Here is an 18,898-nt window from a genome sequence, read left to right as displayed (position 1 = left end):
TTCACATCACTATCACTATTGGGGGTAGTGACACCAATAAGGCACAAAGGATCCACGCTTCAACAGAAGCCAGACAGTAAGTACTACACCGTTTCTAGAGCATATCGGGTTATAATGATGTCATACGGTAATATAGCGTGCTCTCTCCAAAGGAAAAGACAGGTTAAAAAGTTGAACATTTTGGGGACTAAAGAGATGGTTCAGTAAATAAGAACACTTGCTGCTCTTACTAAGAATCCAGGTTTAGTTCCCAGCACCCACATGGCAACTAAAACATCTGTAATTACAGTTTCAAGAAAATTGGGAGCCCTCTTCAGGCCTCTGAGGGCACTGTATGTGGTAGACTTATACACATAAGAGCAACATACACACATGCACACACTCTCTCTCTCTCTCTTTTTAAAAGTTGAATATTTTGGGTTGCAGAGGCAGCCTGGTCTACTAAGTGAGTTCCATGAGAGTCAGAGCTGTTACACAGAAAAACCCTGTCTTGGAAGCTAAAAAAGTTGACTATTTTGGTTGAAGAGTTTGTTTTACCTAAGTTGGCTTTTTTTTGGGGGGGGGGGGCAGTTGCTAGGGATTGAACTCAAGAATCCTGACTGCTAAACGTGTGTCCTACCCACTAAGCTATGTTCTCAGTCTAAGGAGGAAAAGGCTTCTGATGCATAAGAACAGAAAGAATAAAAGGCAATTTTCTGTTGGTGTCACAAGAGAGCATTTATGCTTTTCAAACCAGAGAGCAGACAGGCTGGACAGCAAGCCAGATGCTTACCTGTGGTCATCACTACTCCAGAAAGCACTTTCCTTCGTGCGTGGGGGGAGGAAAAGTTGTCTGTCAGGTCGCTGAACTTACCCAGGACCAGGCGTGAGACAGCATCTGCCAGTACCTGGGTGAAGAGCAGAGACCAAGTTTAGGGCCAGGGGATCCCTGTGGCGGAATCACTCTTTCTCAGTGTCAGCACACTGCTGTCTACTGTAAAGAAGAATCTTACAGCCTCACTTCTCCTCTAGAAAACCCACAGGCACACCCAGCAAACAAGGGTGTGTGTGAATGGGGCAGGAATGGGGGCAGGGAGAAAAGTCATCAGTGTAAAAGTTTTACCTAGCATGGATCCTGTGTGCTATACTACTCACGGCCTGGCAACACGGGTGCACTAGTGCAACTGTGGCAAGGCTGTTATTGTTACTTTACAGTTGAACTGGAGGCCCACTCTACACAAGGAGATTCATGCCTGGCACTGCAGACTTGTCCCAAAGCCCATGGCTGGGGAGCTCATGGCCTTAGAGATGTTTTGCTAAGTGGACATGCTGTCAAACTGCCTTGTAAATATTTACGTTTATACTCAAAGACCAGTGCTGCTCTTAGTCTTAGAGAAACATGTCTTTGTGCAGCCTGCAGCGGTGAGTGTAGAGACTGATAACAGGTAAAAGTGATGGGAACCAGTAACTGTTGAATGCTTAGCCCTGAACAGAATGTCTCTATTATCTCCTGTAAGCTAAGAGAACATTGTGGAAAAGGGATAGAAAAAAAGTACGAGGTGGAGGATGTGAAAAAGCGCTGAGAAATACCGTCTTCTAGACATGACACAGCTTCTGTAACCACTCCCTGCCTTTGGAAGAGCATTAGTGGTTACCCACGCAATGCCTGAAAAAGGCTGGGTTCTGTCAACATTCTATTATGGATGGATGGGTGTATTAGCTTCTTTTCTTGTTGCTGTGGTAAAATACCCTAGCAAATGCAATTTAGGGGAGAAAGGGCTTATTTGGCTCACAGGTTATAGTCCATCATGGCAGGGAAGTCATAACAACAGGAGCTTGAGAGAACTGGTCACCTTATATCCACAGTCAAGAGCAGAGGGCAATGAACTGATCCATAATTCTAGTGCTCAGTTTGCTTTTTCTATTCTTAGACAATCTAAGTATCCCTGCTGGAGGAAGATGCTACCCACATCAGGTGGGTCTTCACCCCCCATCAATTAACCAAGATACTCCCTACCCCCAGTGCCCCAGGCCATCCTAATATAGATAATCCTTCATGAAGACTGCCTTCCCAGGTGGTTCTAGGTTATAATCATAATATTGAGAGAGAGAGTGGCTCTGAGGCTCCAGCTATCCCTAAAGACCTATAGGAAGTTAATGGTGGCTGGGGGAGAGGAAATTATTTTCCTTGGTGGTGTAGCTACTGGTAAATTGCTCTTGCTCAAGTAAGTAACTCCTTGCCCATACTTGTGCAAGCAATCCTAATTAGACACAGTGGGTCACACACAAAAAGAAAATGACATGAAAGTAGGAAGAAGGTGTGGTGGTTTGAAAGAAAATGGCCCCAAAGGGAGTTGGTACTAATAGGAGGTGTGGCCTTGTTGGAGTAGGTATGGTCTTGCTGGAGGAAGTATGTCACTATGAGGTTGGGTTTTGAGTTCTCCTTTGCTCAAGCTGCACTCAGTGAGACAGACCACTTTCTCTTGCCTGCATATCAAGATGTACCCAGCATCATGTGTGCCTGCACATTGCCATGCACCCCACCATGAATTGTAAGCCACCACCTCAATTAAACGTTTTCCTTTATAAGAATTGCTGTGGTCATGGTGTCTTCACAGCAATAGAAACCCTAATGAAGGGAGCTTGTTGGGAAGGAGTTCAGTGGGGGTAGGGAAGGATAAGAGAGGATACTGGGAGGGAGGAAATGCTTAGAGAAATAGATATGACATTGTGAAAGAATGAATTTTTCAACTGTACATTTTTGTGATGTGGGATTCCCCTCTGTATGCTGTGAATATCATTAGTTAATAAAGGAACTGCTTGGGCCTATAGCAAGCTATAAGGGAACAGAGCTAGGCAGGAAAACTAAACAGAATGCTGGGAGAAAGGAGGCAGAGTCAGAGAGAAGCCATGGAGCCACAGCCAGAGACAGATGTGCTGACACTTTGCTGGGAGGCCACAGCCTCATGGTGATACACAGATTAATAGAGATGGGTTAAATTAAGATGTAAGAGTTAGCCAATTAGAGCTAATGGGACAAGCAGTGATTTAAATAATATAGTTTCTGTGTAATTATTTCAGGGCTAAGCGGCCAGGAACTAACTAGCGGCCTCCTCCAACATTTTTGAAGTTTTAATTTCATATAAGGGCAGGCACAGCTCCAAGTGACTTTTCTGCAGAAGTGCGAGCCCCTGACACTATGCAATGTATACTGTGAGACATGAGCAACGGAAGAACACAAGTATCTCTGACTCTCTGAAAAGGCCTTATGGACCTCACCCTTTGTGGCTGGGGCTGTACTCAACAAAAGTGTAAAGATCCTAAATGTAACTGGGCATAGTGGCCTACTCCTTTAATCCAGTACTTGGGAGGCAAAGGCAAGTTGATCTCTTGCAAGTTCAGAACAGCTTGGTCTCTATAGTGAGTTCCAGGACAGCCAGAGCTACACAGGGAGACCCTGCCTCAAAAAACAAACAAACAAAACAAAAACAACAAAACAGAAAAAACAAAGAAAAGATCCGATACCCCAACTACTCACCTTCAATAACACACACATGGGTGAGGACCTGCTTTACAGTTGATTCTTGACAACACCACACTGGCAAACCTGCTATAGCTGAGTGCCACAGGTGTGGTATGGCCAACACTGTCTGACTTTATATTCCCACCCCAGCCTGGAATATCAGAAAGGCAGATAACCCTCAGGCTGGGGATGCTTGGTCCAAGCCCTTTAAGAGATATTTTAGGGAAAAAGCAAGAATTTACATCTATCCTGGAATGCAGGTCCTAAGTCTCCCCACCCTGGACCCCTGCATATAACCACTGAGATTGGTCCTGGAAGTCCATTCTGAAAAGACTTTACTGTCTTCATCCTCTGTGGTTCATAAATTTCTGAGCTACCCTGGGGCTTTAAAAGGGGCAGTGGTGGTTGTGCCACTGAGCAAAGATGTGACGATACAGCTCTGTTGTTCCCAGACTCTAAGTGGCTCCAAATAAGAGGGTCTAGAAATCAGTGTTTGACATCTTAGGACCCAGAAGGAAGCAGCATTAAGAGGCAAGGAGGGGACCAGCCTACCTCAACATGACTAGATCCTGAAAAATGCCATTTTCCTCCCCAGGTGAGAAGCTCAATCCTTTCCATACAAAGCCACTGAGGCAGCCACTCAAGAAGACAGGGCTAGCAGGGTGTGGTGGGGTACATGCCTTTAATCTCAGTACTCCCAGAGACAGGCAGATCTTTGTAAGTTTGAGGTCAGCCTGCTCTACATAGAGAGTTCAAGACCACCAGGGTAACATAGAGAGACCTGTCTCAAAACAAACAAATGACAACAACAAAAAGCAGGGCTGAGTCCACCTGTCCTCAGACCATCTATGTGCTATCCCTCTGTGGGATCCATGGCATCTGAAAGAGTTTCAGTGTTTTGGCTACCACTGTCAACATTAAAGGAAGACAAGCCACATCAAATGGAGTGTTAAACTCAGGCCAACAGATTTTAATAAATCCAAGTCTGGAAATAAAAGTCACTTGGGATCTAGTACCATTAGTTTGTAAAATAACCAATAGACTACTTGGTTATTTTATTCTTGGAGGGATGTTAATAAGGGACCAATTGGGAAATAAGTACACGTCACAGAAAGTCAGTAAAACACCAAATTCGTTCCTCTAGACTAAGCTGTACTTGGTTGCTTTAGGCAAAGCAGAACAAGTCTTTTTTTAAAACCAATATTTGGGTTTAACCCCAGAACTTGGGAGACAGACGCAGATGGATCTTGGTGAGTTCAAGGCTGGCCTGATCTACATAGCAAGTTCCAGACCAGACGGGGCTATATAATGAGACCCTTCCTTTAAAAAAACAAAACAAAAACCAGCAAGAACTATGGTCATCTCAACTCTAGCTGTATCAAAGGCCAGAGAGAAAGGGCCACACCTGACTCCCAGGAGAATGCAAACCTTCCTATTCACGGCATTTGCTAACTTGTTAATTCACTAATTCTGGTCAATTGCTTCCACACTAAAGAGCACTGTGACAAAAAAGAATTAAGATAGAACACTGAAAAACAGATCAGTGAAATCTGGGATTCCAAGAACCCAGACACAGCCAATGATCTGGGATTTGATGAGGACTGAAGGTCCCTTTCCCTTCTTCCTCCTTCAGAGACCCACCCTGAGCTACTCCAACATTTCCTTTCCTCATGGTGAGTTTTCTGTGAGGGGCACAAACTTGAGTAGCTGTCCATGTCCAACTGGAGCAGGGAGAAGCCCACACAGATGCCACAGAGGAAATTTGGCACATAGAAAGTCCTAGCAACTGGCACTTTCTAGAGTGTTTATGAAAGGGCTCCTTGCCACACCCTCTGTCCTGCCAATATGTTCCCTACTGTTCTGGGGCTAGTGTCCCATCACCCTGACCTCAATAGGGGCCTTCAGCTGCAGACTGGCCAGCAGCCCTTATTCTGGGTATGATTTCTCTGTGAAATGTCTCAAGGGATGCCCCACTGAACAAAGGACAAAATTCCAGAGTCTGGGCTCGGGGCCCCATTCCCAATAAAGGATTGCTAAGGGGTGAGGGTCCCTTTAGGGCAGAATTAAATGGAAAGGCAATTGTGGCTGTCCTGGTGCGATTCCTGAGGTATCCCTGCTCTGCACTGTCATGACCCTAGTGAGCATAAATCAGAGGAGATTAAATCAGATTCTCAGTGACCAAGTGACTATGTGAACTGAGGCAAAGTCACTCCATAGTCAGACTTAACCAACAACTGTTCCTGCTAAGTGCTTAGTAACATTGGAGTCAAAGTAATAGTGAAGACTAAACGCTGCTTAAAACGTCATCAAGGGAAACAGCCACTCATTTGCAAGCACTCATTTTTCCTCACCTGTGGCAAATGCAACTGAAGACCCTCGCTGAGAACAGGCTGGCGAGATGGTGTTTGGTCCAAGTGCAAATTGAAGACAGTAGCCAAGGCAGACTGTGCAGCCCGGGCCTTGGCAAGCTTCTTGTTTCTCCCTGAGCCCTCAAAGAACTGGCCATCTACCACCACGGACATGACAAAGCTCTTGGCATGGCTCTCCCCGCTCTCGGAGAGGAAGTCATACTTCAGCCCTGGACGCAGCTCATTCAAGATCATCACAGGATTCTTCCCACTTGGGGGTGGAAATGGTGGTGGGATGGGCAGAGGAGGCTGGGTGAGGCTGGCAGGCACTGGGGAGGCTGACAGGCTAGCATCTCCACTTGAGCTGAAGGAGTCATCCCCATTGGAGCCTACATAGAAGGGTGGCTCTGACTTGTCTGGAGTCTCGAAGCCATTAAAGAGTGTGTCGGGGAAGTCGGCCTGGTCAGATGTGAAGTCTGTGTTCACAGAGAGGGTCCTTCCCATGGCCAGGTGGGCCTCAGAGGCATTGGGAAACTGGACAAAAGACCTCAGGGCCTTCTCAGCGGCATGGAGTTTTGCCTTTTTCTTTGTAGGGCCAGAGCCCTCAAAGACCTGCCCGTTCACCTCCACAGACATGACAAACAGAGGCGCATGCACAGGTCCTGTCTGGGATAGCAGCATGTACTGTAAGCCAGGTTTGATCTCGTTCAGCTGCATCAGGGCATTCTTGGGCAGAACCGGCCCTGGTGTTTTCCTTCGCTTCTTCAGGCGGTACTTGGAGTGGCCATTGCTGCCCTCCTCTAGGGGCCGCTTCCTGCTGGTGCTACCACCACCCCCGTTGGAGAGCGGAATAGCCTCGCCAGGCCCAGGTGTGCTGCTGTCCTTGGGGGGCATGTTGTCCAGATTGCGGTTTTCCTTAACATCAGTGCTGCTGGAACCTGTGGTGCCCAGAAAGAGTAACTTACAACGCCTTCGTTGCAGGATCTTGTAAATGCAAAATTTATAGATTCCTTTATCTCTTTGTAGCTGGGTAAGTGATGTGTGTGTGTATTTCCTTCCTTAATTGTGAAGAACTACACACTGACCAAAGACATAGCTGTTGGGGCTGAAATGCACTTTGAGGTTTTGGGGTTTTTTTGTTTGTTTGTTTTTTAAACTAACACCTATTCTCTCTTCTAGTTAGTTTATCAATTTCTTTTGCATTAGAAGATAAAATGTTTAAATTATTTTCTCTACCAAAGATATCCTAAATCTTTCTGACTTACCAAGATGTTAGCTGTTAAGTTAATCCACAAAGACTCACACCAAGGCTAATGAAGTGGCCTCTGAATCCATCAGTCACAGGCAGCATTTATCTCAGCATTGTCTTCCTTTGCCAGAATACTGACCTTAACTGACAGCAATGTTTAAATCGCAGCACTTCTCAGCAGAGGAGGTGCCACTTAGAAATGTGTCTTCACAACTTATTTGGCTCTTGAGGCTCCAAATACCTAACAAATATCTGATTATTCGGTTTAGTTTATGAATCAATCATAGAAAACTGCTTATATAATAATAGTATTATGACTTTATAGATTTATTTTTGAAAAATAATGTATACATTTAAGTTTTTTTCACTATATATCAGTGCTATTTGCTCCAGAATCTTTAATAAATTTTATCTAGGAAATTATATAAGAATGAGATACAGAACTGGAGCAGCAGGCAAGCTGTGATCCTAATTTTACAACATGCCACAACCCTGCCTTTCTAAAGACAGTTGGTAGTTTCCAGAAGAACTTGGTGATCTTATGTTTCAAATGTACTTTACGTGGCAAAATAAAAGGTTATTTTGATATTTAAATGGGAAATAAATGTCAGGCATGATCGTGCATACCTGTTCTACAACTCAGAGGGGTGTTGAAAGTCAGAGGAAAAACTGGCCACACACAGCCATGACTTTGTCTCATCCTCCCACCAAACAAAAAGAGAAACTATTTTTTCAAAGTGGGGAGTGTTCAGTCCTCCCTTTAAGTTTATTAAGCTTTCTTTAAAAAGTAACAATAATTTCTCTTTTATCACTTGGTTTTGCAATCTTGTGCAGTGTGCCAGGGCAATAGGACTGTGGAGTGTTTACTGAGATCTCCAACCACTAGCTCCAAAAATCCAAAGTAAATCTTAATGGATGAACATATTCCTAAATATGGTGGCTCCAGGGTCTGTTTTCACTATGCAATACACCAACAGATTTTCTTTATGTCAAACAATCTGAAAACACTGAAAATGTTCCTTAGTGAGCCTGTGGGCAGGGTTAATGTGAGGAACGTCCTGGTTGTTGCTGTCTCTGGAGTTAAGGATCACAGATGCCCCAGGCCATCATCATTCAGCTGAGACAGCAAAGATGACCAAGATAAACTCAGTCCATGGAAAATCTCATGTGTGAGGTGGGAGAAGGGGTCTCTCAATAGACACCTCTTCCCCAGAATACTCCTGACACACACACCACTTCTCCCAGCTGACAAAGCTAATGGAATGGGCACTAAATTTTCATTTATAACATCCTCCAGCAAAAGACCGGTAGGTTACTCCTTTCGGTACTCAGGGAACAAAAGGTGAAAAGGCAGAGCAGAGATGGACAGAGATTAATAAATGGGGAGAACATCACAAACTACATTCTGCTCACAGCTCGAGTTCATCAGTAAACAGTATGACCAGCATAGAAACAAACATCAAGGCACTCTGGCAAGCATTTAGCCAAACATTAATGGTGACAAACAGTCAAATGCCCTCAGAACTAAGGTAACAGTATAGATTATGAGAAAAAAAATACATTTTCTGTGACAGCTGAAATCATTCTCAACTCTTACTCACTTCAGAAGAAAAGGTACCCATCACATGTTATCAAAAAATGCTCCTGAACAAACAAAAATAAAATACTCCAATTAGAGACAGAGCCCACTCTCTGCTGAAGCAGGCACTCTCTCTGCATACCACACTGTTGCATTTAGAATCTGAAGGGAATCAGTAGAACTTTAACTGCTTTTAAAACCGCAAGAGATCTATAACTGACATTTCAAGTTTGCACTAGACCCGAGAGTTTATTTTTACAGGAATATTATTTGGGAGGACCCTTCCTTAGTTAAATTACCCAAGGCTCAACAGCGATGGTCATAGCTGGAGACACAACCCACAGTCCCCAGCCAGCAGGTAGCTCTGGGGACACCTTCACATATTCCCCAGGGGAGGGTTACTGGACTGGCACAGCACTGGCAATACTGTCTGAAATGTAGTTTTAGACCTGGCAACACTGAGATTGATGGGTGGATCTGCCAGCAAAACCACAGCTTAAAACATCTCAAGAGGCGACCTGAGGAGAAACAACCAGTGAGCTGTAAGCAGTGCCCACGTCAGCTGAGGCAAAAGCATGCCAGCTACACTATTCGAAATGGCACTGGACAGCTGCTTCATGCCAGCCAGTGGTGATTCTCAGGGTAGAGGGTGTCTGCTTCACAGCCCACCCCAGACCCAGCACAGCAGTACAGACTCGCCTGTCTCACGCAGTGCTGTGAGACTCTGGGTGTCCAAGAATTGCAGAGCAAGAGTCCTTGCCACTGGGCTGAGTCACAGAGAGCGTGCTGAGCCTGGTTCTCACCAGTATACCACCCCCAGGAAAAGCTGCATGTTCTTCCTTCAGACAGACAGAGCACCTTAGCTGGAAAAGTGCACTCTTCAAAGCAACTTCCCCTTTAGACCTGCTCCTCTCTGGGACTGAGGGTGGGCAGAAGTGTCTGGCGACTCACAGAGAACAGCGCCAAGGGAGGAAACGTCGGTGTGCCTGAGGCCCCATCCCTGCAGCCCTATGGAAGACGGTGTGGAGAGCAGAAAAGAGCCCCAGTGAGGGTTTGGTTCACACTAGCAACAATCGCGTTCCAGTCTTCAGAGACTAAGATCATGTGGACACCCTTCCCTCCAATGCAGGAGCAGCGACTGTGTCTGAAGGGAGCTTTTTGAACTGTTATCCAGTGACCAGGAATCTGAGTCAATCAAAAAGGTTTCCTTGAGTTTATACTGGTGAAAGTTCAGAGCTTTATTTTAAAAACCACAACTTCACATGAAGCCACACAGCATTATGAGATAGGCACCTAGAGGCATATTTCGGGAATAAAAATGATGGTCCCATGGTGATAATGAGGAATGAAAACACTATATAGGTGACTGTAAGAAAAATGTCCACAGTAAATATTGATGCCTGTGATATAAAAACCCACCACTGCCAACAGCCCACATCTTGGGAACCACCAAACTAGTCTTATTGATCAAATTTACAAATGCACTAATATTTTAATGGGACATGAACTACTTGGGTACTATGTAATAGGCCTAGATCTTACTCATATTCTCTTCATCTTCTATATCCATGGTAAAATGCTTTTGAGGGTTTCTTGACTGGCGGAGACCACTTCTGACTGAAAGACAGAAAGAAAAAATGTTTAGTATGTGATCCTGGCAAAATGAGGTATGGCCTCTGTGTGTACTGATCACCACATCCCTGCAATTAAAAACAAAACATAGATCATAAAAAGTATTGGGCTTTTCCTTCAGGAAGAAATATATTCTCAGTCTCTTTCATCTCCTCTCTTCATGCTCCAGGACACCTGACTTAGCTGCCTTATATGGAAGGACAGTGGAGGTAAGAATGGGGTTGCCACAGAGGAACCTTATGCTCTACTCCAGGGAGTAATAGGCCACTAAGGATTCTAGACCAGGGGTAAGTCTCCCCCATAAGGGCCTGCTGTCAACAGCTTTGTCATAGCTGATCGCAGACTCACAACAAGCTCCAGATGTTCGTCACCTCTGCCCTAGTAGATCTATGAATGGTGATAGTGATGTCACATACAAGACACCTCAAGCAGTTTACCCACACTTCCATTCACTCCAACAGCATGTCACAGGAGAGAAAAATGTATATAGTAACTTAAATCTAATGCAATTTAGTCAAACACAATTCCTTTGCCACACAGAATTATTTCATTAGCAGGAGAAACCAAGAAAGGATCTAAAGAAAAATTACAGCTGCCAAATCACTGACCAATTCAAGGTTTTCATCTTCCCAAATATTTCTGATAAATTACAATTAAGAGAAAAAGGATTTGCAATTTTTGAAACCAATATTTCTTTGTAAACAGAGTTTGTTTTATTAATATCAATAAAGTAATTCTTTGCTTTTAGGGAAATGTTAATTAAATATGCTAGGTAGTACGTATACCTCACATAGCACTGCATGATAGAGTTTCTACACAGAATCCTTCAGTCAAGGTTTTCAAGGGGTTCAAGATGGCTCAAGGGTTACAAGCACTGGATGATCTTCAGAGGGCCCAGGTTTGATTCCCTGCACCCACATGGAAGCTCACAACGGACTGTAACTCCAGTCCCAGGAGATATGATACCGGTACTCAGTGGTCTCCACAGGCACTACATGCACATGGTGCGCAGACATACATACATGCAGGCAAAACATCCACACATATAAAATAAAAATAAATCTTAAAAAGAAAGCTTTTTAGGGTGCTATAAAAGCATTATCACTTTATATTAATTCATTGTTTTAAGATATAGTTCGAGTATCTATTATGTTTAAAGCAATGCTGGGTACCATAGGAAACAAAAATCAATCAGATAGATTTTGCAATTGAGGAATCCAAACATTAGCACTGTACAGACAGCTGGTTATGTTAAGGAACTTTTGCTAATAGTTATGGGTGTGGAAACTAGTTAACTGTTAGAGGCACGTACTGAAGTATTTACAGATGAAATGATGATGTCTAGGACTTACTTATTTCAAAATAATTTGGTGCAGTTTGGAAAGAAACAGAGAGAGAAATCGTACTGGGCTGGTGCCTCTGCAGGGGATGCACATGAAGGGGACAAGCATGTAGGGAACGGGCATGCAGGGGACGGGCACGCAGGACCGCTCTGCAATGGTGTATATTTTATACGATTCTGCATTGTATGACTCAGTGTCCTCACTATGAAAAATTTTATTTTTGAGTGTGTGTGGAAGTCAGAGAGTAACTTTGTAAAGTTGGTTCTCTCCTTACACCTTTATGTGGATTCCAGAAATGAACTGAGGTCATCAGGCTTGTACAGCAAGCACCTTTACCTACTGAGCCATCTCACCAGCCCAAATCACAGTGGAAAGTTTGAGGAGAAAGTGGGGGTTTGGTGATGTATCAAGTGTGGGAACACTGCAGCAGGGCAGGCACCTTTAGGAAGGAAGGGGTAAGCTCAGGAAACAGGGATGTAGTTGTTCATTCAGACAAGTTTTGGCCAGAGGTTAGACCATAATCCTGCAGAGACAGAAAATAAGTGGAGGTAAGTTAAACAGGACAGAGAACAGACTCCCCTGAGAAACCCAGACTATGTGGTAAAAAGGAAACTTAATAGAAAGTTCTTGTTCGCTCAGAGGAGGCATAAGACAGGCAGAGGGCACAGAGGCTTCTTTCTGCAATGATGAGTAACTGCAGAGATCAATGACTGTTCAAAGTATTCTGTACCAAGAATAAATAACTGTGGACTGCTTCGTCATGGGTGGGACACCTACATCCCTCCCTCCCCACACACACACACACACACACGAATGCATGTGTGCATGCACACACACACACAAACACATGCACATACACGTGCTCATGCACAAGCGTGCATGTGCATGCACACAAGGCTCAGGGAATATCACTGAAAGGGGGTAAGAGTTGGAGTCAGGTATGGAATGGAGTGGAAAGCTGGCGTTGGCCATTATGTGGTTGTTATACTCTTGAACTCACAGCAGTTGTGATTACCTGCACAAGACAGGACAGGGAGGGGCTCATGAGCCCCCTCCCCCCCCCCCCCGGAAGGATTTACAGGTAGTTAATAACTAGTGGTGGAGAGAGAGACATTTTCTTTAGTGGTATAGCCACTGGTAAGGGATTCATGTCCTGTAAACAAACTCATCTATGGTCCTGGAAACAATCCAAATGAAACTCTTTGAGTCACACACACCAAAAAAAAAAAAAAAAAAAAAAGTAGTAGAAACAGAGCTAGTTAGGAAGAGGATGGGCATCAGTGGGACTGGGAGGGGACAAGAAAGGATAATTGAAATATGCTCAAAATTCAGTGTGTAGAAAATGGAGAAAATATATTTTATCTTTTCTTCCTGTTCTGTGATATACAGCCGAAAACCGCAGATTTTAGAATAAAAGAAATAAGACAACCAGATCAGGTAGTCATGCTGTGTCCTAGAAGCCAAGGTGGTACCCAGAAGCTCTGAAATTCCCTTAAACCTCATTAACCTGACTTGGAGAGGAAGAAATTGGAAATTGCCAAAACCAAAGGGCACAGATCAAAACAAAGCGAACAAAGCCAACCAATCAAACAAGAAAACAAACCCTGACAAAAGCAACTGTTTCTGGTGAGAGGGAAAACTCACCAACAACACTATCTACAATAGCAAATCTCATAAAAGAGCCCAGCCTGACTCCATCCATGAAGGGCTCTAAATAGGAGCCTGAAGTTCTAGGCAGGGGTGGAATGAGACAAGCCCAAGAGGGGAGTCACAAGGTTCACTCCCGCTAGGCTGAGACAACTCTGTTAGCCACCTGGCAGGAAAAGGCCACCTATTGCTACCACTGGAACCCCTCCATGGCATGTGCATCAGCTCCTGTCTCCAAGTTCCTGCCCTGTTTCAGGTCCTGCCCTCTCTGCTTTTGACAATGAACTGTTACATGGAACTGGGAGTGAAGTAAATCCTTTCCTCCTATGTTGCTTTAGGTTGTGGTGTTTTATCACAATAGTAACCCTATTGTTACTAAGAGACTTTCTTAGGTGGGAAGCAGCAGTGAGTCCCAGCAGAGTTCTGGACTTGCCCCCTCCACCCTATTACTTGCAGTAAGGCACTGTTCCCCTTCCACTTACAGAGTGTGGAAGAGTAGGCTTAAGTGAACTGGAAGACCCTGAGTCTCATGACATCACATGAACAGACTGCAATTAAAACAAACAAAACAAAACGCCTATCACCCAGAGAATCAGAAGGGGGGACTGGAGAGATAGCTCAGTGGCTAAGAGCACTGGCTGCTCTTCCAGAGGACCTGGGTTCAGTTCCCAGCACCTACACAGCAGCTCACAACTGTCTGTAACTCCAGGTCAAGGGGATCTGGCAGGTCAAACACCAGTGCACTTTAAAAAGAAAAGAAAAAAAAAAAAGAATTGAAGTCAGAGAATCCGGAGGGCACCAACAGTGAGAACAGTCCACAGATGCCAACGTAGAGATGACAGACAGGTGGAGTGGTCAGGAAAAGAAATTAACACAGACTTCACCCCTAGGAAAAAAGGAAAAGGAGGAAGGCATTGCAATTTCAGCCCTCTGGGTAGAGGCACAGCCAGATAGCTAGGTCAGAGTCAGCAAGGGACAGACAGCAGAGCACAGGACAGAGCAGAGCTCAGAACAGATCCTCACAGATGAGCCTAGCAGCCTGGACAAAGGTGCAAAAGTGGCCAGCGGAAGAAGGACAGCCTTCAACACTGAGCCAGGAGAGGTGGAGGCTTAGCACAACCTTGGCACAGCCCCATACTGCATACAAACATGATCTCAAAATGGGTCAGGGACTTAAATACAAAAGAGAACCATGAAACTTGCAGGAAAACCTTAAGAGAAATTGCTTGGAATCCAGGGTCTGGCAGAATTGTCAGACCTGACAGTGTAAGTGCAAGCCAGGAAAGGGAAAATCGATAAACCGGACTTTAGAAATAACCCTGCTCTTATAGGCCATGTTTAAGTACACATTAGGAGGAACCAACTGAAAACCACATACCCGGCAAGGAGGGTAGACAAGAAGATCAACAGTAAAAACAAATACCCAATAAGAAAACTGGAAAAAGTCAGAAAGAAACCATTTGCCACCAAGGACACACGGGTGGGAATCAAGCACAGAAAAACATGTCCACTGTGCCTGGCCATGAGGAAAATGTAGCTTCAGAGAACTAAACACTGCTACACAATGAAGAGAACATCTCACATGAACACCTCAACTCAGGTGCCAAGAGGACTAGAGCAACTACACCTGTGCCTGCTGGCAGGCGCAGGGATGGAAAAGGCACAAGATGGAAAGAAATATAAAGGAGCCAGGAGAACAATAACTAAACATGAAGCTGCCACACGACCCAGCAATGCACTGTGGGGCCTTTATCCCAGAGAAACAAAGGCCTTCATCCTCATAAGCACTGTTTCTCATACTGCACAGGGATCTACATTATCTCACAGGAGAGTTTAATTCAAAGATGGGCAAAAGGCACACAATTAGTCTAATTTCACTTTTTATATAATAAACCAATAGTCAATGTGGGTGGGAGTTGGCTTTACTTAAATGTCTGCTGCAGTGCTGGATGCTAAGGCACAGGAGGGCACAGCCTGGTGAGGACCACCTGGCTTGCCCAGTCTGCCTGACTGTCCTGCTCTCCCTGAAATTCTGTAAAGGACATGGAAATGTCTCACAGTAGAAAATAATTGTGCTATGCTTGGTGGCGGGTGGGGGACCTGTGTGGTAAGAACAAGAGCTAGAAATCCCTGCAGAGCAGAAGCCAGCACCTACAAATGCCAACCCTCATACCAAAGGTTATAAAACAAGGCAGAGTGAGACGCCAAGAGCTTTACAGCATTTCAAGTGACTGTTTCTCAAAGCCTGAAAAGAAGCTCTTGTGGCCTGAACTATGAACAAGAATTAAAACCCCATCAAAAATCCTAAAGGAAGAAAATTCCAGGGATGGGCTTTATTTGATAGCAACATTCAAAATAACTACTTCAAGATGCCTCCAAGGGCAGGAAGAGTAAGCTAAAGCTGTGAGGCAGCAAGTGCGAAGACTTCTGACTGCACATCAGAAGAGCAGAGACCTGAATTTAACCATTCTGACTTTGCTTCTTTAGCACCACTAGTCAAAGTGATTCTAATAGCAGTGTAGAAAAAGAGAAGTTTAAAATAACCATGCAACTCAAAACTAAAGCAGCAACCTGTGGGGAGCATTCCAGGCTGGACACAAGAGCTCCCACACCTGAAGGGCCTCAGCTCAGAGACCGAGTGATGGAATGAAAAGCCAAGCATTAGAACATAACACATTCAGAAGCAATGTTTGGCAAAGATGCTGCTTTAGCCAGGGACGTCCAAATGAACTTTCTCTTGACACATGGGACATTCATCTGTCCTTTCTCATTTACCAAACAATACTGTGATTAAATTGGCAATATTTTATTTTTTTCCACTTTTTAAATATAACATTTATTGCTTAGATGGTTTGATACAGAACAGCTTTCTTTTCATTCTGAATCTGGAAGTTCTATACAACTGAGTACAAAGAGAAACAAAAAGTACCAAAACCAAACTTGTGATTCTGTTCATGTGGCGTAAACCAGTTTTGTACATAACACGTAGCAGCAGTTTTTAAGTTCCCTTTAGAAAAATATGAATTCTACAGTTATTATTGTTTCCTGTTTAATGCATGGGCTGAAATCATCAGGATCAACTTCTCGAGGAAAGAGAGGAGAAGAAAGAGCCGCACGGAGGATGATCTGTCTGAAATCGGCATCCGAGGAGCTGCTTGGGACACAGCCCCATGGGGCCTTTTTGTCTTGTTTTCACAGCCAGGTATCTTACGTAGTGATTGAATCTCAGCGTTGTGTCCATTAAAGAGGCCAGTTATCTCCAAGTTGAGCTCAGATTTTTCAGGCACCTGCTTCTGCCCTCACAGTAGCCAGGGTGGTCTCTTTGTAAACTAGAAAGAAGCACAGGCTCCCAGGCCCACACTCTGCAAGCTCCACCGTGGCCCACATGAGCATCTCCTCCTGGGCTCCGTTAACTGTGCTCTTGTCCCAGGCTAGAGGCCCTCATCTTGACTTAATAAATTCATCTTGCCTCACAATTGCCATGAAGCCTCTGAGCAACCCTGACTTTTTTGCTGTATCATTCCCTACTCACAATCAGTACCAGGAATGTGCTGGCATCTTACGTTTTAGCTGGATACAAACCAGGTTCATTCCAGCAAGGATGGGAGCCATTTTGATGAATACTCAATAAGCACCCTCTTTCTGCCCCAAAATGTGGGAACCATTCTTCCTGCTCCCCTAACCATGCTTCCACCTGCCAGTCTCTAACAAGCTACATCATCTGATATTCTGGATCTGTCCACCTTTCTTTGCTCTTTAAGCATCTCCTGCCAATAACTTAATGGTTTTTTACAGTGGGTTTTCAGAAACACTGGCTTCCCTTAGAAGACTAGATGTGATTTCTCCCAATCACAGATCTGCAGTGCTCTCCTCCGGATTACTGCAGGGTTTTTGCCTCCTCTCCAAACAAGCCCAGGTCAAACACCTGCTCAGAGAACTTCAATCATCAACCCATCCAGGTGCTACTCCCATTCTAAGCATGGTGGGCCTATCACTTTTAGACTGTCTTCCTTCCACAGCCAAAGCCCACATGGGTGAAGCAACCTCATCTCCTTAACTCTCTTCCAGTACCCATCCATTCCTATCAGCCCATATGACACATAGGTCAGTGAAGATGGCACCGGGGAGGGCTGAGCTCCGCCCTTCCCAGCTCTATCCACCTCCTGGCAATAGCTGTGCTAGTTAGAGAGGTACATTCTAGCCTGCACCACCACAATCATGACCCCCAACGCTTTACGTTGTCATATGACAGCCACAGTTATTTCTTCAAAGTAACACATAGGGTGCCAGGAGGGCCAAGGAACTCCTGGGTGCTAGCTGTTTCTAATATTGGCTAGTCATTAACATGGCCACACACCATTCTTTACCAAAAGAGGAAACATTACTTTTACCAATTATTTCTATCTTGAAATTTTTGCTGAAATGTGCCAACTAGACAGCAATTTGTCCAGTTGTGGACTAGCCACTGTGACTGAGTAAACACACATCTAAACTGGGGCTGTATGGCTAATGCCAGCTGAGTTTACCAAGAATGTCAGGTAGCAGCAGGGTAAATGGCCCCATGCTGACGCAAGTACGAGACAACCATGGTGAGAACTAGAGCCCCAATGTCCTCTTTATTCAGCATGTCATCTGTATGCATGACTTCCCTCCCCAGGAAGTGCCACACAGGCTTGTTGTCAAGATGGAACTGTAGGTAGTGATGGTCTCAAAAGCCCAGAGTCAACATTTCCTCTGGGTGACCCAGATTCTCACACATAGCTGGCCTCATCTGCAGCAACCTGCCCTGACAACAGCCTATAAACCCCACAAAGCTTTTGATCTCTATGTTTGCGGCACACAGCAAAGTATTTCCCAGGGTACACAAAGGTGGGTATCTAACCATGGTGCCCCCATTCCTGATCACATCTATGCTCACAGAACCAAGGTGCCTTAGGGGACACCTCAGCCACGTCTGCTTCCTTTGCACTGAGTCTATCCTTGGCAGTGTACGGTTGCAAAGTGAGGTCCTTTATCTGGAAGGGTTTATAAGGTGAAAGGATCAATGGAAAAGGCAGCTGTTTGACACAATCAAGATTAAGCAGTATGTTCCAGGTACTTTTACTCTCCTTTGCTGAGGGACATAAATTTCTCTCTACCAGATACCAATAACAGCCTGAGTTATACAGGATGGCTGTTGGTGGGGATGCTGGAGAACAGCTGGGCTGAGTCTTGCTAAGGCCTGCAGGTCGTCTGACCAGGCTTGAGCAGTGACACACCTTCCTCATGGGGGCAGTGAAGGCCACATTGAGTGGGCCCTTGTGACTGAGCGCCAGTATGGCCTGCATACAGTGAGTACTCCTGCCAATTCGAAACACATTCCAGCAAGAAGCCAGGCCAACACAGAGCCTACCTTCATGTCTTTGGTCAGTGACTGCTCTTGGCGAGTCAGGAAACTGACAGTGATAGAATCCTGGACAGGGTTAACCGTGGTCAGCAGACACAGCCTGATAATGCCTGCCAGGTGACCTGAAGATCCCTACAGTCTGGCTGTTTATCTCAGGAAAACTAAAACAGTTCCTAAATAAATACATTCAAGTCACAGCTCAACTTGTTTTT

General features: G+C 44.8%; 1 protein-coding gene across 6 annotated transcripts in view; it reads right to left on the bottom strand.

Annotated features, from left to right (window-relative positions):
- Adarb1 (adenosine deaminase RNA specific B1) overlaps nucleotides 1-18,898 on the bottom strand; it is a 122,611-nt gene that overhangs the window by 30,674 nt on the left and 73,039 nt on the right. For 4 of the 6 annotated variants that reach the window (XM_041634621.1, XM_041634624.1, XM_041634620.1 and 1 more), the window contains 3 exons: nucleotides 10,221-10,295; nucleotides 5,854-6,788; nucleotides 773-887 (listed from right to left, as the gene is read on the bottom strand). In XM_041634621.1, the coding sequence (XP_041490555.1) occupies nucleotides 773-887; nucleotides 5,854-6,788; nucleotides 10,221-10,248 (1,078 nt within the window). In that variant the 5' untranslated portion in view covers nucleotides 10,249-10,295. Of the gene's footprint in view, nucleotides 1-772; nucleotides 888-5,853; nucleotides 6,836-9,536; nucleotides 9,687-10,220; nucleotides 10,296-18,898 lie in introns of those variants that run through there. The other 2 variants (XM_041634623.1, XM_041634622.1) reach the window with 2 other exon arrangements.

This window comes from Microtus oregoni, unplaced genomic scaffold, assembly GCF_018167655.1.
Source record: "Microtus oregoni isolate MIOR12 unplaced genomic scaffold, Mior012 000046F_ref0000063, whole genome shotgun sequence".
NCBI lineage: Eukaryota > Metazoa > Chordata > Mammalia > Rodentia > Cricetidae > Microtus > Microtus oregoni.
Note: the sequence above shows the minus strand (reverse complement) of the source record. Positions and strands in the feature narration are given on the sequence as shown.